Genomic DNA, 23,067 nt, shown 5'->3' with positions numbered 1-23,067 from the left:
TTGTACTCTTATAGTTTCTACAACAAAATACAGGAAGTATTTCATGTAGTTCATTAATTTTTATTGCATTTTGCTCTGTATGTTTCAGGTGCTGATAGAAGACCCTCCAGCGATCGAAATTCGATACTATCGAAACTCAAACCATGTTCTTTCGATTCTCGAAGCTGCGTGCGCAGTCCTCTTCGAACAAAGTGACGCCGGGGTGCACAGCTCATCGCAAAGCTAAGTTTTTTACTATTTTCTTTTGTATTATTGCAAGATTAGTTAAACTTTTATTCATTTTGGAAGCATATAAAGTACCTTCATGTTATTATACAATTAGATCATACGTATCTTTCAATATATTCTCGAATTTTGTGAAATACTCGGGTCGCCTTTGTAACGGTCGGAACAGAGGTATCGAGAATACGAATAAAATTAAAAAATACACCATAAACGATCAAGTTTATTACTTCTGAGCCTCTTTTATAGCTTCCTTGCTTTTTTTGTGCCCAGCTTCACTGGTGCACGCGCGTTATAAATATTAGACATTCGGGTCAGCGACCTTGAAAATTTTCAAACCTTTGTACAAAAATTTTAGCCGTGGTCTCCCCACCCAGACGCCATTTTGGTAGCTACCTGAATTCGGAAAAAGGTCATTCATTCTGCAACTGTCAGAGGGACAAGATCTACCGAGAGTTTCGTAGATATTAAGGTAAAGATACCTTATTCATTAATAGAATCTAATTTCTAATTATTATTCACGTCTTTATTCAATCTTCAGTAGTATTTATATTTCAAATTCATACAATTTATTTAAACATATTTATCTTAAATTTGTTTTCTTTATTCATTTCAGACTTCTAAGTTGATGAATCTTCACGAAGGATTTCTTTTAGAATTTGTGACCACGCGCAATGTGGTTGTAGAGCATAGGTGTATTGCGTAGTAGGGACAGTATGTTTTTGTTTTGAAAACATAGTGGTTCTTGGAATGTAGTGTCCGCTCATGCCTTAGTCTGTAAACACACGCGCTATTAGAGTCAGTGTTTTCGGCGTATTACAAATGATTTCTAGAGCCCCGCGTGGCTCTGATAACGCGAGTAGAGTCAGTGTTGTGCACCATGAGAGACAGTTCCTGTGTTGGAGACTTCAGGTGCCGGAACGCGAAGAATAATGTAAGTGTTACTTTATTTTATTAGAATTTTAAATCAAATTTAAAAGCAAAAGTTCAGAAATTGCTTATATAGAGAATGAATTCTAATATTTCCTATTTTTCTCATTTCAGGCCCAGCAGACACCCCCTGGGTAATTCGTCGAGCTGCCTTCATCCCGTGGGTGTAAGGTAACGCATGTTTTTGCTTCCTCTGGTCACTCAACCATGTCGTAGGACGCGAAATTCCGAAGCGGCACGGGTGACTGGTTGTATTTATTTTTGCTTTACAAACATGGTGATCGCGGGTATATGAACTTGTATACAGGGTGATCAATTTAACTGGAATCCCTCTAATAGGCTTTGACAGCACTTTCAGTGCTAACAACATTTAGAATAAATACTGCCAACAGTCAGAGGGTTTCCAGAAAAATTGATCATCCTGTACTCGTGAGAAGCAACATTTTCTCTATATATTTATTAGTTCAAGCTAGGGTTTTCTTGTGTGTCGCGTTTTTCAGTAAGAAATATTCTGAATATTGACAGAATATTTACTAATGAATGATTATTTAAGAAGTGTTTAAACCTTCCGAAGAAATATAGTCACAGAAATATTAAACTATAATTTCTTTTCATCAAAGTCCGACCGTTTGAGAAAATATATTCCATTGAATGTATAAAAAAGGATTTGCGATGGGATAGATTTCATTGTCAAGTAGCAAGCATAGGCAATTTTTCAAATAGAGATTTTTGCTTTTGCATTACCTAAAAATGTTTCAGTGAATAGTTCTTCAATTCACCGTTATTATGAGTAGATGACACTAGGATCGCTTTTGAGTTCTAGATTGGTAAAACAGTTTATTTAGCTCGCAAGAGTTTGCAAAATAATTTTACACGTCCATACTGCATCGGTTACGTACCAAATGATTCATATTATTTATAAAAAATTATGTGAATATGAACATATAGAATTTAAAATTCCGTCTTAAGGTATAAACCAACTACAGTAAAATTAATTAAAATATATGGAATTGTTAATTATTTAGTTTCTAATTTGCTATTAAAAAGAACTTTAAGTTCACAAAATATTTATTCACTTTTCAAAATTTCCCGCTTAGAACCACACAAGTTGTTCACAAACAATTTCTTTGTATCTTATAAAATTGGTGTGTTTATTTAAACTAGACATATTATCTACTATTTTATTAAATAACAAAAAAATTTAATAATTTTATCAAACTTTTATTAAACAACAAAAATTAAAGTAACACTGATTTAATACGGTTTTTAAAATGTATTTCCCCCATTAACGTATGTCGTGTGTACTCTTTCCTTTTACTTACATAAAGTATTTCAATTTCAAGCTTACCAATATAATTCATTCATATTACTGATTAGTATATTTTTAAAAAGAATATTAATGAAGATATTTAATTTAAAGAAATTTACTGTGAAATGAGATCACAATTCTGTATTGGTTAGGAACGTGGTTTATTGAACAGACGTTATATTTAGTGTCTTATACGTTGACAATTTAACGGGTATCTATATTTAACTAGTGGTTCTCCTGAAAAGTACTATGATTGTATGTATACAAATAAGTCAAGGATGAATCGAAAGGTGAAAGTTTTCAAAAAGTGAGTTTTCGATTTTGTAACTTCAGGGAGAATTTTCGATTAACTTTATCTATAATTTAGTTATGAATGAACTTTACGTATGTATATTTATCGGTTCAATAACATTTGTGAATATTTGAACATACATTTCGTAGAATATATTTGTGGTTTGGAATGTCACAGGACATTTAGATTTGAATTACACTTTTTCAGCCTACCAATGAACAGTTCTTTAAACCACCTGTTCCTAAAGCACGTCCACCCTTAAGAAGGTGTAACGCGTTTGAAAGCAATAGTTTCAATTGTGAAAGCTCACTGATAAAGGACAAAATGTACAAACTTAAACAAGATAAGAAAGTTTTAAATTTGTCTAATGGTGATATTTCATCTGATAATGATGATAATGGCAATAATGACAATATTAGTACAGACGATGATGATGATGAGAGTGATAGAGAATTTAGAAAACAGAACACGGAATATGGTTCTACTTCTGCACGTACTTCTCCTGTTGCAACACACTTAATTAGGCGAAGTTGTCAGAGTCCTAATACAAATCGATCTTTCAATGTTTCTAAAAATACTTCTTATTCATATAAAGAATCACAAAATCCAATAGAAGCAGTTGTACCTTTAAAGTATAAAGTTCTAATTATATGTGCTATTTGCATTATATTTTCAACAATAGTTCTTGCTTTTCAAGTGACAGATAATGAAGGAACAAAGGAACAACAACAAACAGTAGTTCCAAAGTCCAATCAGGTAGACAAATTAATAACCAAGTCAATGCAGACTATTCAGTCACTATTTTATAAACAAAAAGAATATATTTGGAACGATATATCAGCTGGAATATATGATATAACTTTGTACCCTGAGAAGCCTGTAATCATTATTTTATTTGGAAATGAAACAAATACTGTGTATTGCTTAGCACAAGTACTTGCAGAATTAGGTGGCAAAATTTTAGGTACTAATGATTACTTACGGTTAACACCAAAAGATTTTCCAAATGATGTGGGAGAAACCATTTATAATTTAAGAAAGCATATTTTACAAAAGCAGGCAGTAGTGAGTATTCTATGTTATTCTTCATAAAACTAATTATTGTAGTATGAATTCAAAATTCTTACTTTATGTATATTTGTAGATAATTCAAGACTTGTTAAGTATCAATCCAGAGGGAATAAAAGCATTTCACAACTTTTGTGATAAACAACATCCTTTGATTGGCAAAGCTATTTATATTTTTACAGTGATTGTGGATAAATATCAGCCATTTCAAAGAGAAGTAGAATTCATAGAAAGTTATATAAATAAAAACTTATCAGGAAAAATAGAAAAAGATATTTTAGATCCTTTGGTAACTAGGATTACAGATGCTACTATTGTATCAGTATTACCAGAAACAGCTATTAATTATAAGCATACAAAATGTTCTTTCCCTATTAAGCACAAACTATGATTTTCTAATAAATGTACAAAATAGGATTAAGTAATCATTGTGATAAATAACAATTAAATAATCAATATTTATTAATATTCAACTTTATTTTGTTTCGTCAAATGACAGTACAGAAAATTAACATCCTTAAATAAAGATTTCCAATAATGATTTGGCAGTTCCTACAAATTTTCAAAAAATATAACAAGATCGCGATATTTCTGACATGATTTTAGTTACGCTGTTAAATGACATGTTTATTTGACTTAAAAATAAAATACAATGAATAAATTCACTTCATACATGTCATACTGTATTTTTATGTTACTGTGTAATACCGTCAAATTGCAGTCCACGTAACGTTTCTAATGTCGAAAATTGCCAATTTATAAAGCATCTCTGCCATATTGTATAACGAATGTAGTCGCATAGAAATATTTTAAATCGTATTAAAGGAAAAATAAATTAAAAACAAATTTCATATTCTCACTTTTATAAATTATTAAACATCTTTGAAGAATTTTAATTCTGTAATGGAGCATAGTCGATTAAATTTACAAAATTACTATATCACTTATAACAAACTTCGACAACTTACAATATCCGGATATACATTCAAGGAAGATCAAGCAAGTTGTGGATAATTCATCTGCAATAACGAGTATTAACATAATTTGTTCAATAACGAAGTTATAAAGTACTTTTATTACATTTTATTTAAGAATAATGTGCACAACATAAAACGGCAAATCCTTCGTAATATGCTATTTTATTCGATAAGCATTTTATAAATTGGCAACAAGTTCGTAAGTACACACTTTGCTAAGATACCGTGTTAGCAAAGTAGTCGCTCACGAGATTCTTATAATACAGTCCTCTGTCGTAATCAAGTCAGTAACTAAAAGTAGGTAATATATATTTATATTATCTTGTATAATATAGTATGGTACCGTCAAACCTAAATAATAAATACATTTTATACAGTCACAGACCTTTTATACAGAATGTCCAAAATTTAGTGTGCTGTACACTCGCGATACGATCCTTATCATACGTGCGCGTGGAATTATTTTCGAATAACAAAATGGAAAATTTTCTAAAGTATTTATCGTAGTAATCTCGAGTGTGCATGATTAAAAAAATTTTCAGAACAAATAAAAACTTCATCCGTTAAAATGTTATGAACCCAATTGTGCTTAATTGTTAATTTCACAATTTCTGAAATTTTATATAATTTCAGAACAGTACTGGAATTTTGCTATTAGTTTAGTCAATTAATATTAAACAAAGTATTTTATGCTCTTGCTTTCGTATCAATTAAAATATTAAGAACACGTATAAAAATAAAAGAAAAAAAAATTAATCCGTTTTAAATATTGGTTTGTTTCTTAAGGGCACTCTGTATAGAATAGCCTTAAAATTACAAGATACGTATTTACAGTAAAAAAGTTTAATTGGTCATGTTCCTACCTAATGTAGTAAGGATGTGAGTACCGCGTTGCGTAATGTTGTCCGTGTTGGCTACGTAGTCGCGTACTTCAGTCATTAGCGTCTTGCCAGTTGTGCAAGTTTTTCATAATTCTGAGTCAGTCGTACGTCGTAGTCGAGGTATAGGTATGCCTCGATAGTAAATCGTCTTGATCATTGTTTCCGTACCTATCAGAGTTTACTTAAGCGCTAAGTTATTTTTTTTTTGTTTGTTAATTTTAATAAACTGAATGTTCCAGACTAAATATGTTTATGTATGAAGTTTGAAACTGGACCCATCCAAATCATTTCAAAGCTTAAAGCATTGTCGTAATTTGGCGTGGGTTTGCAAAGAACATAATCGCGATTCGATGAACTTAGAACGATGCAGTATGGTGTAGCTAAAATAATAAGAGAAAACCATTTAAAATAACTGTGTACAAACATTTTACTCATTTTCATCGCCGAGCAAAAAATCGATCGTTCCAATTATTGGTGTTTCCGGATACAAACGAATTCAAAGTATGTATATGTATAAATATACCACTCTTTGCACCTGATCGATTTTTCAATTTCAGAGATTGTCCTGTTACGAGAAATAGTCGTAAACGTAACGACCGAAACAAGATCAAATCCGGAGATACATTCGATGCCTCAATTAATAGATTGATTGATTAAAATTCAAAGCCTTGGGGCTTTGAATCAGGGGTTCCGAAGTGGAACTGTAGTCCTTGGGAGTCGATAGTGGGCACGATTCGCGTATCATCATCCTCAGAACTGAAATATCGTTCGATTATGTCGAAGGACTTCTGATAAATGTCTAGGTTTTGATGAGATTGCAAAAATTCTATTTTATTTAGGCCTGAAAATTGAAAATACAAATTAGAATGTTTGTACACAAATGATATTTCCACAAATTTTCTTCTCCAACTTCTGTGTATACATACCATAACATTCCTCGATAGTCACTGCACATTGATTAATACCATTATGCATGCCATCTTGTTCTCCAAGGCGCAAAATATTCTCTAAACCACTTAATGCAACTAGAATGATCTTAGGATCCATAACTGTTAACAAATTGCACAAGGGAGGAATGCATCCTTTTGAAACAAGATAACGTATCTGTTCAGGTGTGCCGCCACTAGTTGCATTAGTAATTGCCCATGCTGCTTCTTTTCGTGTTTTGAAATCTGCTTTTCCCAGAATATCAATTAGGACGGGGAATATATCGGCATCGATAACAGCCTATTAAAAAGATACGTTTTAAAAATATATTAAATTTGATTATTCGTCATCTTTGCTAAGGAGTTGACGCAAACCTGAATTTGATCTTTGTTTCCTGCTGTAATATTAGAGATTGTCCAGCAAGCCTCTTTACGAACAGGTTCCCGCGTCGAATTTAAGAGTTGGTATAAACACTCTAATGCAGAACAATTAAGAACGACTTGTGTTTGTACATCGTCACCTGTGACTATATTTCCCACTGCTCGAAGTGCCGCGTTTGTTACGTTACTCTGCTGGTGCCTAAAAATACGGAATCGTTATCGTAAAAATACTAGTAATAAAATAACAAAATTTCATTATTACATTTATGTTATTAATACGTACATAAGTAATTCTACAAGACGTCTGCACACGCCAGCGTCTATAACTGCCTGAATCTTATCATTCGGTCCATCGCTTAAGTAAGAAAGAGCCCAACAAGCATCGGCAAGAACGTCGCTATCGGTGTGATTAAGGAAATGAGCTAAAACTGGTAAACATGGTGCAACTGTTTCGAAATCTGGAGATGGATTCTTGCCTCGACAAAGATTCGATAATGCCCATACTGCGTTACGTGTCGTCGATAAACGCGTTGGTTTAGAAAGAAGACTGTAAGGAAAGGGGAAAAAAATATCAAGCATATAACAATAAATCGTCGATACACAATTTTAATTAGGAAATCATTCAATAACTTACTGAAAAAGAGGAGGAAGAATCCCATTGTTCAATACGTGGTCTCTACACTCAGGGCTGTCTCCCGCTATATTACCTAATGCCCAAACAGCTTGTTCTTGAACATCCTCGTATTTAGAACCAAGTAATGATATAAAGGTGGGCACAGCCCCTGCCTCTATCACTATACGCGTTTGTTGAGACGTTCCACTTGCTATATTCGTCAATGCCCAAGCAGCTTCGAACTAAAATCACAGTGATGATGATACTTCTATTTAGCTGTACAAAGATTCATGAAGTATTTTACTTATCTTCGATTTACCAACCTGTAGAGTACAGTTTGTGTCATTCTTTAAAAATTCGACGAATTTAGGTACAATTCCCGTCTGTACAACTTCATCTATTGGCGGGTTTGGTTCCTTAGATAACATTTTTCTAAACTTTTGTACAGCTGCTAATTGATCTTCTGGATTAGGGCTATATAATGCTTGCACCATTTCCGGTGTTATAGTAAGAGGTTGCTGTGAAGTAAACGAGATGGAAGGATTTAGATTTCAGTTTCTTCAATACTCCTTATCTAGCTTAATTTATACTTCTATTTGTTATTTCTAGTGGTGGAAACTACCATTTGTGGGGCAGAAAGTGAACACTCATCCGTTGCAGCATTGTCTTCATCAGCCATGATGTCAGGAACATTGCGTCTTTTTGATAACTGCTGCTCTCTCTTTTGCTTTCGTAATTGCACACCCTCTTCTTCCCTACGTCGCCTAAGTTCTTGCGAGTCCAAACCCACATTTTTGTAACGATATTTATGTGTAGTTGCAGTTGACATCTATAAGTTGTTGAAATAGTTAGAACATAAAATTTGTATGCTTCAATGCTTTTAGATTAATATTGTCACTATAATTATTTATTATTACATATTTAACAGAAGTATGTTACAATAATACGTATCTATAGTTTCTGAAAATATTCTTTCAAAAATACATAAAAAAAATATTCATTATGTAACACTCATTGTTTTCTCCATTTTTAAAATAATTTTCTTCTTAACATAAAGGACTAAATTCAAGGGCATTAACACATTCATCAACCATATATTTTAATTCAAGTAGAAGAAACAATGATTCATAAAAATCAAAAGCAGTATGTTACATTCATGTTCATTAAATTTTATATTATTCATGAAAACAAAATGTACATGTAAAGGATAATATAATTTTTTATTCTATAATACCAATGAACCTATATGACAAAAAGAAGTTGCCAATTAAAAGACATTTCTACCTATATCATAAATTGAAACATATTAACAGAAATAATATTATTAGAACAAAAGCAACCTGTAATGACTACATATAAATTCAATATACATTGCTCGTAGTACTATTTTAATACAGAGACATGATTCTTAACGTGTACATTATTATTGATGCTTCGATGAGCAAACAAGTAATTACAGGACAAAAATAACATCAAGTTATACAATGCATTTGACTAAAATGTATGTCTCCTTAAGGACAAGACCAAATCCAATAAAAATATAGCGTAATGGTGTTCAAGAGCCAGTGTTATCAACGTCAGTACTGGAATCGTTAGCAGAGCTTGAGAGTACCTTGAAAGTGCTTGACAATGGGATATTATTGAGGGTTAGGTATTAATTGACCAAAGCGGGGGTGGGGTATATTCTCGAAAATGTTAACTTCGAAACGAGACACGACAAAAGCTGCAAAAACAAACAGTCCTAGCTGCTCGTCCACGCGAAATCGTACTTTCTACGATACATTCGCGACATTAGACATTTTGGCGTAGACAGAGAACGAAAGACTGACGTTCGCCTGGGATCGTCTCCGAATGTCTTATGTATGTCGCGATCGCGTGACTTTCGATGGCGGCTGGCCGACGCAACTTAATCGAACTCGTACTTACGGCTGTGAAAGGAATACGAGCCAACCGTTAAATGTGAGATTTCATAAGAATATCGAGTAAGCACCGCCACACTTTTCACCTCTGCAAACTACAACGACCGATCGGAAAACCTTGGTCCGTACTCCGACGCGCAAGGAATCACGGGTCACACTCGCGAATCGCTGATAGGTCCGTTCGAACAGTCATATTTATCAACTTTTCCAATTTCATTGGGCTAAGTTTTACGTGTCTCTAGAACAATCTCGAAGCGTCTCGAATGCACGATTTCTGAAAGCCTGACGAAATCTTGCTCCGTCAACGCTAGGATTTACGAGAAAAATCTGTGATTCAATAGAAATATTTTAATACGCGAAACTTTTCTCCCTGGATGTTTCGTCTAGTGCGTTCTGAAAACATTCGTTTAGCTCATGGAGTCTCTGATTGGTGGAAACGTTCTGTGCGGTGTCCATTGATGAAGACCTTGTAAGCGAATGACGTGATGTTTTTAGGAACACTTGATTGACGAAGCATATGCGTGACTACCTGATGACCGGAAATGAGGTTTCATATCGAATTTAAAAAATGCGCTTAATATGTGGCGGGAAAGAAATTGGAAAAGTTAAAATATAGTAAAAAAAATTCTATTGAATTAGTGTGATAGTTTATTGCAAAAATTAGGTATGTTTTTAGTGAGATAAAGTTTTTGACAAATAGTATCAGGAAATTTGATTCAGAATTTTCAGTTCAATTAATACGTGATCTTTTATTTTTAGTCTAATATGTTTAAGTAAAATATAAAAAGTGATAACAGAAAAATAATCAGTAACTAGGGAATAAATTTTGAGAAATAAATACTTAATTTATTTACTTTTTACATAGACAGCAATTTTATTAAGGAAAAATTAAATAGTACATATAGAAAAAAGATTTTAGTACAAATACATTCATCATGTTTTCTAGAGAACTACTTTCATATTTTTAAACGTATGTGAATAAGATAGAAATTAGGTAAAATTAATTTTGATCGTAATTAAATTACAAATCTGTATGTGAAGAAGAAAGCCATTATTCACAAGGTAATTTTTCATAAAACCAAAGAGAAATGAACGTTTATATCTACTTCATTTATCAACTAGATAACTCCGCTCCATTTTCAATCCGAATCATTTACTATTTGCTCTAGAAAACTTGGTTTCTGTAACTCAATAAAAATTAATAGAGGAAACACGTGGACTTAGTACTAAGAAGCCACTGAAATTTCATAAATTATTAGCAAAATTTTGAAAATAAAAAGGATATTGAGCTTTAACTAAATTCTTTAACTGAATCACGTAGAAACGGTGCTCTAAATGGCGTAGAGAAACCTTTCATTTTCTTTGCCTTCACAAGGGTACCTGTTTCCTCTTGCAGGTGAGGTAACCAAGGCGGATGATTAACAGGTGTGCCAGTCATTGGTTCTCGGTCTATACGAGACTCCACCTACCTGTCCGCCTATTTCGGCTTTAAACTTGGATATCGTGACTGAAAAGATGTCTGTGTGTAGTGATCGTTAGCTTGTCACTTTAGATAGACATAGTTATTACATAATTAGATTTCTCCAAATTTGTATTAAAAGTATTGATAAAGAACAGAGATACTGCTCACAAGAAGTGTGACTTTTTTATCGGTCAGTGCTCTCCAAATCAAATTGTGTATTTAAAGATAATTTGAGGATACAAGAATTAATTTATAAGCTGAAAAATTCCTTAGAAGTACTCATTTGAAAATTACTTGAAAATAAACTGTTTGGCACTCAAACTTTCCTTCAGTTCAATTATGTTCTAATAAGTAATCACAAAAATAAGATTTGTAACTTTTAAAAAATTAAGAAGCAGAAGTTGTCAAGGAATTTGAAACAGACTTTTAAGACCTTTCTTAGATTCACTACTCCTTAAATCTCTAGACATACTAGAATCTAAATAACACTCTGCCACGTCACTTCAATCTTATTTGAACAAGTCTAAATAACATTAATCACATCCTACAAAAAATACCACTAAAAGCTTATAATACAATATATTAGAAAATCACGGTAAATTGAAACAAACATTATTTACATACTCGTTCTACTAGAATCTTTAACAAATACAACACATGACAAGGCAAAGTGTTACATAATTCGAATAATAAAGATTCAGTCGTATCCAGTTCAATCTCGATTTGCAAATTAAATAATGTTCATCACTTCGAGTAGCGGGTGACACAAAACTTTCTATAGGACAATAAGCATGACGGTGTAAGAAAGCGACGGTGAATAAGTGTTGAGCTAGAGAGACAAGTATTTAACAGATAGCGAGGAAGGGATGTAGACGGTGGTGGGGGGCAAAGCTCGAAGGACGCGAGGGTTGAGGAGCTATCGGGCGTGAATAATGCGCGGCGCCGTTCGTTCCTTGGTTCGTAGGTTCGATTCTGGATCGGCTGGATGGATTGATAAAGATTAAAGGTAAAGGGAGGTGACAGGGTCCAGGGGTGTTTTGGAGTTAGGCGACAGAAGTCAGCCAGCGAAACGAATCGGCCGCACGTATGGAGGGGGATGATGTCACATAGGGGTTCCCCCCCAAGCGTAAATACATACAGATGCAAGCAGGACTGATGCATCGAGGCTGAACACAGTGACGTAGGTACAAGGACTTTTGTCGAATTCAGACACGAATTTTGACTTCCAAAATTTGTCGCTATTTTGACAAAATCTTGAAGGTAGATTTATTTTATTTCTAAATTAAGTATGCTTGAGCAATGAAGAGTGAATCTTATGTAAAAATTAAAATTGTAAAAGAACAATAATCTAACTTCATGTATCTTTTTGATACAACGAAGGATGTTCCTTCATGTTCATGAAGTTTGACTAATATTGTACAAAACTCGAGTCTTCGAAGCTTTAAATCCCAACTTTAAAGACTGAGTCTTTCAAGCTAATATATTATAAGGCTCTAGCTAGCTTTCAGAACTCAGGTTTAAATATCTCAAAGCTTATCTCAACAATACTAAGTTTGACCCCATTCGAAAAACATCCCCTATTCACAGGGCGACACAGTAACCAGTGCGTTAAAACTCCTTGAAAATAATGTCGCTGGAAATTTCGTGCCGAGCACTCTTATCCAGCATCGTGGCACCAACAACGAATTAATTCGATTTAACGTCGTCGCGTATGAAGCCGTGTAACCGACTAAACGACGCTGCCAAAGCGTTTCTTAACGATCGCGTTATGATCGTGTCGAGCGACAACGCACGCCAAACGTGTCTCGGTGACCCGGGCTGCTTTATCTCGCGAGGAACAAAGGAAATCGTTACGCAGACAGTGGAATTTCCTCGGCGCGAGTCGCAATATCGAGGAACCTGCACGACGAAACGACCATTTAAAATGAAATACAATTCGTGCCCACGGGGAGAAGAACGATCGACGCTGGCGTCTTCCAGCGGTGCTTCTGGAAAATGGAGCGGGGCATGGTCAATGGGAGACTTTGAGCTAACAATGCTCGTTTCGACATTTAAGAGACGCTCCCTTCTTGAATTTTTATCGTACTTTTGACTGGTCAGCGCTTCGACGAATATTCTCTGTGAACTGTTCCTTTGTTCCTCTGTTGGAGAGGAAGAATGTATTTGGATTGTCGTAGGTGTAGTTGCGGTGTACTCACACGGAAAAAATGGTCACACAGATCTTGCAAAAGTGTCTTAAGTAGATTTAAGCAGAGTAGATTTTTGTAGGGTCTGTTATAAACCTTTGTAAAAATAAGAGAACTAGTTTGACTACAGCTTTTTTAAATCAGACCTGTTACAGTATGTTGGTAAAGTCTACCAGAGACCTCAATAATTTCAGCTTAACATTTTTGTTTGGTGATCAGGAATTATAAAAAGATAAAGAATAGTGTAGTAGAACCTCGATTAATATGCATGATCTCGTTTATTCAGGGTCGTGATATCCAGTGTAAAGATAATAAAAATACAGTAGAATATAGATTGTATGTTAAACTATAATTTAATATCCAGTCTACAAAACATGATAAAATTAGGTACTAGGAATGTGTTTCAAGTTTGAGTCTCTTGTTAAACTGGTTAATCGAGGCCCTACTGTACTCTAATTCAATAAGAATCCTCCAATTGGGATTGTTAATGTCGCGTCACCTGTACAGTCGTCACTCAGTATAATCTCGTGACTCAATAAAAGCTAAATACGAGCCTATTGAGAACAGAAACTATTTTTCTGAGACCAATTTACCGAGTTTTTCAGAGTTAATTTCTGAGTGAGTGATTAACCTTCTCTGAGTATTTATTTATTAACATTAATAGTCACTATTTTCACTCTCATCCACACGAGTAGTATTGAAGTATTAGATACCAACCAATCATTCATTTACATGCATTCATACACGCTAGAAAAGCTGTATAAATTAGCTTCATCATCACATAGTTCCTACAAATTATCCTAAACAATTCGTACGATATTAGAATAGTGAATTTGTGGAAAAAAAGAAATGTGGAAGATAAAACTAGTATCTTGGTAGCGCTGTCAGTGGTCATAATAAATGTGAATCGAGGTTGGTCTACGCCAATGCGAGCAGCTCCGACTCGGATGACTCACGCGATCTCTGCAGCCTCCTTTGCACGATCCCGTATGGTAGCCGTGCACAATGGAGAATAGTAAACGCAGTAAAGGTAACTCGCAGAGAACAGGGCCAGCTTCCCCCTTGTGAGCGAGTACCCGCGGGTCACGTGCCACGATTTTCACCCCCGTACGACCGATTGCCAGTCGGGGTATGTATCTGGATCGCAGTGACGCTCGTCGAGGCGATTTCGCACGGAAGGGATAAAACGTGGACCTTCAATAAAACTGACGAAAGTGTGTTCATTCGTTGTTGATCGTTCGTCGCTGAACGTTTTCTTTTTCGTTTAAGGGGACCAGTTGCCTGGAGGCCTGAAGAGAGATAGGAATTCAGAAATATTTTTTTTTTAGACGATAGACTCGAAGTTAGATGGGGGTGATACAAAATTTGTTCCTGAGGATGTTTGGTAATTGGATTTTCTTATGTTTTAATATTAATGAGCATAAAAATGTTGATGAGTAGAGAACATGTTGCTATTCTTCATTTACGTATATTATTTTTATTTTATGCACCTATAATAGGTTATTCATATTTTTCATTTCGTTCACCTATGTATATATATTATTTCTCTCTTTTGCAGCTTCGTGACAAGATTTTTGCTTAACATCCCTTTTTTGACATAAGGTACTGTATAACAGAAAAATTATTAAATATAAAACAACTTGAGTAGATCATACCAATAAATTAAAAACAGAAGTTGTGGATAATCTCACTTCTTTTATCTGCGGTATTTAATTGCGAATAATAAAAAAAGAGTGAGTGTTTAAATACAGTTTATATGCATAGATTGCCGTTTTAGAAGAAAAAAGCTAATTGGAGAATTGTTAAGTGTCCTTACTTTTGTAAAATGTATTATTCCATTTGATTTAACTAACTAAGAGCTGATAAATGCTCTTTTACGACACTTGAACGCGATTGTGGGTCGCGCCTTTATGTACAGCAACGTGTTTCCACTAATTGAGATCATCGTTAAACTCTCCTTCGCTCTGCCACGCGTTTCGCTGTAATTTGCACGCGTTTCAGGCTTCTACGGGAATAAAGTTATCTTCTGACACTATTCTTGCAATAGAATTATAGAATAACTCTGCATCACTACGAAAAATTAATTTACTCATTTACCCGTCAAATTCAGTGTAAAAATTGTCAAAAATAAATATCTAACAAAATAAAAATATAGAACAAAATACGATTATAGGATCATATGTCAAAACCATATAGTACAAATAATTAGCTACCTAATAATAAGATCAAATTATTAACTTTTTACCTTTAAATTTTTCTCATGTATAAAATATAAATATAAATTAACTAATAAGGATTTTCTTTGCTAAATCAAAGGATTGAAGTGACAAGATCAATAACAGTACTTCACTTTAAGTATTCCTTTATTTAAACATATTATTAACACCTGAAAAATCTGTTGAATGTGTATAGATAAATTCCCCAATTTTTCTTAAATTATTCCCATTATAAGATCCACTTTGTAAGCATACCATAAAACGATCGCGAAACTATTATCAAGAATTGGAGCAGGACAGGAACCGTGGCAAATAAACGCGACGAATTTCTCGCGAATTTAAAATGTTCAACCGCGTCAGGGTGAACCGGTCACGTCACCAATTAACTCATCCAGCGTCTCGGCGAGGATCTTCAATTAAACAATTACAGCTAAATCAAGCGGAATTTCCACCACCGTACCCGCATGTTCGTTAAGAGTGATTCGTGCTCACCTACGTTGCCAGGCTATTAAGGTGGACGAAAGTAGCGTGTGAAGTGTAACCTTTGATCAGGTACCACGTGGACCCACATATTTCGACCTACGGAATTATGAGTCACGCGAGACGGCTGTTGCCGAATTTAGATCCTTGATAAAGTCAATTCCGTCGAGTCGACTCGGTGGTTAATTCTCCGTGGAACTCCTCTGCACCCGCTTCAATGTGAATTGACGCATTCAATCAGCATCGGGCCGAGTGGCATTCTGTACGAATGGTCCTCCTGGAACCACTAGGGTTCTTGTCCACGATTCTGTGCCCGTACCTATTTATATGCCTTTGGATTGAAATCATTTCTAAAACAAGAATTTTTATTGAACTTTTATTATAACACTTTTTTTTAAATCTTAGATGCTAACTCTCTGGGGTTAGGTGGGTTAAAAACTGTCCCACCTTTTGTTTAGCTTTGTATGCATGTTGGGATATATTTTAACTCACCTCGACAAGTTGATGCTACTCATAGTCATACAGTTTAATATTTAATATTTTATTTAAGGTTTTTCATTCAGTTGGCAATGCTATGAACCAACGAGAAATGTGTAAATAAGTGAAAATAAAAATTAGTAAGTTGTTGACGCTGGTGCAACTTGGATTTTTATTTTCTTTAAAATCGTGTGCCTTAAAGAGTTAATCAGCGAACTTGAATGAAAAAAATAATTCCTTGGTTGTGTATAAAAGATCTTATAAATGGTTTTAATCTAAAGACACAGAATTAAGTGCAGACACAGAAATATGTATTCTTTATTCCTTTCATTATTGCATTCCCTTGTGTTCTTTAGGTATTTCTTCACTTAATGTCCAGTCTCGTTTTTTTAGAAAAAATTTCCTTTAATTCAATCTATTTTTGTTACAAACATAAACTCTATCTTCTGTAAATTTCATCCTATATGTTATAAACTAAATTGTTTGAAAGTATGACTTATGTCACTTTAACAATTCCTAATGGTAGCTCATTTTCTCACTCCTCCAATATCAAATTACCAAAATATTTTGTCAATGTTGAAATATTCAGTTCGTCCAAGTGTGAAACAGTCTGTATGCAGATTAATGCATTTAAGCTTGAACGTTTGACTCTTTCATATCACACGCCGTATAATTGGGCGCCTCGAGGCTGGATCGTTCATGCACGAAATAAAATATCGCGGCGGAGGTGTATAGTGCAACGTTAATGCGCAGCTGTGATAATTTTTATTTACAGCTTACGTGTGCGGCCTCACCTTCGCTTATTTCAGTCCGCCGATAGCGCTATCGTTTTTGACTTAATTTCCTTCGCCGACCACAACATCCTTTCATCCGTTCTCTTATTTTAATCCGACACCACGATCCTGTTTCTATTACTGCCAAACGTAGGTCTCCTTTGAAATTTGCTTCCTTCAAGGTTTCCAATTCGTTCGATTAGGGAACGAAAACTCAGAGAGAAGTTATTGGAAGGAAAGAAGTTAAAAGAAAGAAAATTATGGAGAACTTGTATAAATATTCAGAGATATATTTTTATTTTGTAATAATTGTGATAAGAAAGGAAATTAATGAGAATCAAGTATGTATAGGGTGTTTCAAGTAGATATTCTTGTTTAATGGAAATAACATCTATAGAGAAGTAGACTTAATAATAAAATGTATCATATTAAGAAGTAAAAATTTTATGTGCACATGTATGTGCAAGAATTTTTAAGTATTAAAAATTGTTGACAAATTTTTCACTGAAATCAATAGTACAAGTGTTCAACAGTAGCATCAGAGTAACAAGAATGAAAGAATATGTAATGTATGATCTATGTTTATTATAACTTCCTTTTCTATTGAACTTAGAATTTCTTTTGAACGACATATGTATACAAACGAAAGCAGGGAAGCAATGAAAGCCAATAAATCTCTCGATAGCTGTCCCCGTGTAAAAGCATGCATCGCTAGTCGAACATCGGAAAGAAAGTTTGAAAAAACCCTTGCGTTTGCTTCGGACACAAAATATCAAATGGTACGCCCTCCTCGAACGCACTTAAGTTTGCTGACAGATATTGATTTTCGTGAGGTCAAACACGGGCCAATGGTGAGTACGAATACACCGCGACCAAGGGCTTGCCCAAAATCTTTGTCGTCCTCTAATTTATTATCACGTTTAAGCATTGCTGGAAGTCATTAGACACTTTGTAACATAGGATTCAAAAGATTTTCTACTGTAATACTTTCAATGTATTTAAATTTGTTGAATATATCATAGGAAAAGGTGAAAGAAATTAATCTGAAAAATATTACAAAATCTGAGGCGTGAAATAGAAAAGAATACAAGTGCTTCAAAAAATTTTGTTGAAGATACAAGTGAAAGTAGTGTTACGTAAATCTAGGAAATCTTTTAAAATATAGTATTTTAAATAATAGAGACCACAAGAAATGATATTTCAAATAATTACTAATATGCAGAGTGTTTCATTTAAGTGGAAGTCGTGGAATATTTTGTGAACAACTAGTGACTTAAATCCAAATCTTACTCACTCTCAAAAAATAGTGTTATAACCCATACTTTAAATATGTTATATATTTTCACAAATTATACTTTCCCATAAATGCATAAACATTCCCAGTCTACTCATGACTTCTAGTCTCATTTTATAATACTAACTTCAAAAAAATACAGGAAAAAATTAGTCAAAGCCACAGCATCCACGAACCCCCAACTAATAACACCTCCCAAAATATTGAACCGAAGTCAAAACAATAGAGGACAAAAAGGGAACAAAAAAGTAGGAAAGGATTAAACACGGTAGATCACGATGGAACCGCCCAAAAGTCATATTCCGACACACATTCGGCAGTTTATGGTCACGTGAAATCAGAGGCGAGTCGGATGAAGGCAGGAGCGAGGGGGGATGAACGTTAGGGGTGCACGACAGGGCGCAGCGGGAGGGTGAAGGATGGAAGACAGAGACGGAGCGTGCTCAGACGCACATATTATGGCGCACGTCAGTATTTAAATACGCTTGATGGGAAGGTGGTGCACGAGGGTGAAATCGGGTCCCCATTGTGCTCAGGTGTGAGGCGTGTGCGCAGGGGGTGGATGGGACGAAGGAAAGGCGCGGGGACGGGGCGAGGGAGAGGAGGGTAGATTTGCACACGCGGCACGAGCCGCTCCAACAAAGGGATGGAACAGATTGGAAGCCATTCATTCATTCGGTTGCCCTGTATTTTTTCCCCGTGTTTGACTGGGAGAGCATCGCCGACCACCCTCCTGCCATTCTGCCCCTTTCCTTCCCCCGACGATCTCTGCGTCTCGTGCTGTGCGCCTGCAGGTACGGTCAACTACCGCGTTCTTTTCTTCTACTCTTTTTTTCATTAATGCACTCGCTCGGTCGCGGGAATCCTAGGTCTCTCGATCACTGATTGCGAGATTTCGAGAGGCAGGTTCTTTCATCTGTTTGGAGGAGGATGTTTGTTATTAAAAAAAGAATGTGTGGTGGGTTTGGGTGAAGATGGGTTGTGAACGAAATTTTGGAGGATTTAATTCTTGAGTAGTATAAAAATATTATGTTTAGAAATAGGTAATCGCGTTTGCATTCTGCTCTTCTGAAAAATAATAAAAAATAACTTGGGTCATGTTTGCTCTCAGATATAGAATTGTGAAGTTATATTGGGAAAATTGTGCATTTCGTTTTAGTGACTACAAGATTTGTTATAGTTATTCTGAACGTATTACTTTGCTTTAAAAATTAAAAATATTGGAAAGTTTAATATTAGAATATTTAAAAATTCAAAATTTAGTAAATTTTAATATCTGAGAAATCAGACATTTAAATATTTGAGAGCTGAAGTATTAGAACATTTGGGTGTTTGAATATTACAATGTTTAAAAATTTAAGTATTAGCAGTTATAAATTTGAAGATTCAAATGTTACGAATTTTAATATTTCAAAGCTTAAATACGTATTTAAATATCACCATATTTAAAAATTGAAATATTGAAAATTTTAGATATTTGCATATTAAAATATTCAAAATTTCGAACGTTTACATAATTATTAAAATACTAGGAAATTTCAATCATACAAATTTCAATTGAAAAAATCGGAATATTTAAGTATCTAGTCCTCTTAAGTTTAAGCCATAATATGCATATGTTTCACGTCTTTATCCACTGATTTTCTTTCGCCTGACTGATCGTGTATTAACACATTTCCTTTAAATGAAACGTTAATGAACGACCCGACACGTTTACACAGACAATGACCATACGAATGTCACTGTTCATCGAACTTGAATACTTATGGTAATTACCACGGTATTCGCGGAACGTTCCTCGTGCAACGATTCTCTGGTGTGGTTCCGACTATGCGATCCGATCGAATGGGGAATCGAGTAAGTGAACGAGCACGCATATTAAAAGCCTTTTATCGTAACCGACTGTGTTCGGGGTACTTTCGAGCCAGGGTTGAAATCCCGCTGGATTCACCCTCCTGGCCCAGTCCGCGCGGTTGCATTACTCGCGTAGATCCGCGCAGTACTGTTCATGATTTTTCCAACTGTGCCACTAAGAAAATGAATCTTTAATTTCATTCCATTCTGTTCGTATTCCTTTTTTACAGGGCACTTGTCCATATTTCTGTACCTTCGAATTAAAATCAAAAAGAATTTTTATTTAAAGTGTAATACTTGTTTCTCATCTTACCTATTAATTAGTAAGCTCAAATTCAGGGATGTCTCTTTTCTCTTCAAGCACGTCGTTATTATAACGAGTCGCGAGATTATATCGAGCAAAGACTATGCTACATGCTATCAAATAATCGACGTATCGAAATAACCCTGGAATCTTAAAACGAGTTTCAAATGCATTCCAGGTCATTTCACATTTTTATGACGTGGGAAAAATTGCAAGAGACGCATTTACCCTTTCGACACGAAGCTGTTTATCCAAAGTATAATCGTGTGACCTGAGTGAAGTTAGAGTATAGCACAATTTCAGATGATTATGAATGGTACTGTACGTGTCCATGGGCATACATGTTCGGGGAAGAGAGATAGGCATAGGGGCCAAAGTGAGGGGGTAGCAGAGGGGATGCCGAAATTGTGGGGGAGAGGGTGGCCAGGGGGATAGGTTATGTTCTTTCCGCCTGCATACCCATCTATTCAAGTTATTGCATTACTGGCTTAGCTTTGCAACCCCCTAGCTCCTGCACGGTGCGCAGCCACCCCATCGTCCATATCCAATATCCATCGACACCGTGGCTGCATTTTGCAAAGCACACCTTCCCAGAATGCCCAACCGCAATCCCTTTAACCTTCCGTTTCTTCGTTTGTGAAGGAGGTTCCTTTGATGAAAAGGTTCCCTATGGAAATGAAAACACACGAGAACGGTATCGCAAAGAGATCCTTGCTGCCTTTGGGGTATAATTAAGGGTTGCTTTCTGTGACGATGATTAGCAATTTGCAAAGAAATTTTTCTGTTTCAGGAAATCAAAATTTGAATCTTGGAAACGTAAAGTATTGAAATATTGGAATATTTGAGGGGTTGAGGGTAGTAAAGGCGAACTCAATGATTTGAAAAATATTTTTTATTTTATTCGCTTTTATAGGACATAATTAAAGTGTCTTTCTCAAAATTTGGATTTCTTGAGTTCACCCTATCCTCAATGTCTCATTTGTGAATGTGAGTAATGAAATATGTATTTGTTTATTCACAGGGTATTTGAATAGAAGACTTGAATATATAGGGTGTCTAAATTGAAGCAGGCCACCTGAATATTTCTTCTGTTCTTAGTAACACAAAAATCATTCATGGTATCATTTGAATTAGTTCTTTAGATTTTCACGTTCCTAAAAATAGAAGAGATATTTATAAAGGGGGTTGCACACCCTGTATAGTATTTCAAATTCATTTTACTCTGATATTAAAATTCAGCTTCAAATACGCTTATCATGGCTATCATTGATCACAGTGTAGGTAATCATTACACGATTCGTTATTGAAGTCACTTTGATGGACGATATTTGCTGAAAAATGTGGCTCTAGGAGAGGCAACTACCTATACCTATTATGCATGACATATTTGGCGATCGATCGAGTACCACAAATCATTTCTGCAAATACTAACGTGCGTGAATGCGCATGCACGCGTTCGCATTTCATTATGGGAGATACGTTGGGTATGCTGCACACCTGAGACGTGTCATTTCACATTGTTGAGAGAACTCATATACGTGAAAGTGTCTCTGAGAAATCCCTGAAGCTCCAGAAATTAGATGCATTCAGTAATTATCATGTTTGAGATATATTCAAATTCTTCTCTGCCCATTAAATTCTGCTCTAACTTTTTATCTATGCTATATCTACCCTAAGTGCACAAGTATTTGGACACTTTCACATTATTGGAACTGTTATTCTCATCAATATTTGTAAATCTTATACAATAATCGTCTGAAATAAAATCTGCAGTCAAAATTATACCAGAGAATTTTAATTGAAGTATACTTTATGCATTTTCTGTAATATGAAAGTGTCCAAATACTTCTGCACGATAGTGCATAACTAAGTAATTGAGATGAAAGTTAAGGACGCAAAAAATTCAGCTCCCTTCTGTAAAATTGAAATATTTACTCCACATAAGAAATTTCATAATGTGCAAGACCAGCGACCAAAATAAAGCATTACGTTAAAATCTATATCGAGATATATTAAAGTTACGATGCCACAAAGTCGACCACGCAGCCTATTGGATGGCTCAGCTTTGGTAGGGAATATGATAAAATTACCATGGAGGAGCGATAAAATGTTACGTCAATGAAATCCAGGTTTATCGCGACACGCGGAGGCGCGATTCATCGCGTATCGAAAAATCTATTCTGCAACGCCTGTCGAACGCGATAAAACATGGCCGGTGTCCATTGTAACGCGACCAGCGGAAAGATTTATGACCAATTCGCACCTCGTTTACGCGCCCATCCGATTACCAGCACTTAAAGCGACTTTGACTGTTGTAAAACCTTGGGACGTAATAACAGGGACCAGCAGTTTTTCTTTTTTTTTTAATGTTACTTTGCTTGTAAAGGTTTGCATACCTGTAATGGGGTAATAATTGTTCGAGTTCGAAAAGTCTTTACAGAAGCACTTGGTTATATACACGTGAAAGTGTTACCATTTTTTCTGCTTACAGAGAAACACTGAG

The 23,067-nt window shown here is 35.0% G+C and overlaps 2 protein-coding genes across 5 annotated transcripts; one reads left to right on the top strand and one right to left on the bottom strand.

Annotated features, from left to right (window-relative positions):
* Positions 1 to 2,098: 2,098 nt before the first annotated feature.
* On the top strand, positions 2,099 to 4,280 carry Torip (Torsin interacting protein). 3 transcript variants are annotated; one of them, XM_076382997.1, is made up of 3 exons: positions 2,099 to 2,121; positions 2,961 to 3,818; positions 3,898 to 4,280. In XM_076382997.1, the coding sequence occupies exons 2-3, from the start codon at positions 3,078 to 3,080 to the stop codon at positions 4,210 to 4,212; spliced, it is 1,056 nt and encodes a 351-aa protein (XP_076239112.1). In that variant the 5' UTR covers positions 2,099 to 2,121; positions 2,961 to 3,077; the 3' UTR covers positions 4,213 to 4,280. The 3 variants fall into 3 exon arrangements, with proteins under 3 accessions (XP_076239112.1, XP_076239110.1, XP_076239111.1); XM_076382995.1 differs by lacking the exon at positions 2,099 to 2,121 and adding an exon at positions 2,497 to 2,845; XM_076382996.1 differs by lacking the exon at positions 2,099 to 2,121 and adding an exon at positions 2,499 to 2,768.
* Positions 4,281 to 6,088: 1,808 nt separating this feature from the next.
* Kap-alpha1 (karyopherin alpha1) lies at positions 6,089 to 9,883 on the bottom strand. Of its 2 annotated transcripts, none has more exons than XM_076382993.1 (8): positions 9,526 to 9,883; positions 8,222 to 8,428; positions 7,923 to 8,117; positions 7,621 to 7,841; positions 7,270 to 7,533; positions 6,981 to 7,185; positions 6,606 to 6,906; positions 6,089 to 6,520 (listed from the first exon to the last, which is right to left on the bottom strand). In XM_076382993.1, the coding sequence occupies exons 2-8, from the start codon at positions 8,426 to 8,428 to the stop codon at positions 6,333 to 6,335; spliced, it is 1,581 nt and encodes a 526-aa protein (XP_076239108.1). In that variant the 5' UTR covers positions 9,526 to 9,883; the 3' UTR covers positions 6,089 to 6,332. The 2 variants fall into 2 exon arrangements, with proteins under 2 accessions (XP_076239108.1, XP_076239109.1); XM_076382994.1 differs by lacking the exon at positions 9,526 to 9,883 and adding an exon at positions 9,369 to 9,500.
* Between the last annotated feature and the right edge of the window lie 13,184 nt (positions 9,884 to 23,067).

The sequence above is a fragment of the Calliopsis andreniformis genome, chromosome 8 (genome assembly GCF_051401765.1).
Source record: "Calliopsis andreniformis isolate RMS-2024a chromosome 8, iyCalAndr_principal, whole genome shotgun sequence".
Taxonomy (NCBI): Eukaryota; Metazoa; Arthropoda; class Insecta; order Hymenoptera; family Andrenidae; genus Calliopsis; species Calliopsis andreniformis.
Note: the sequence above shows the minus strand (reverse complement) of the source record. Positions and strands in the feature narration are given on the sequence as shown.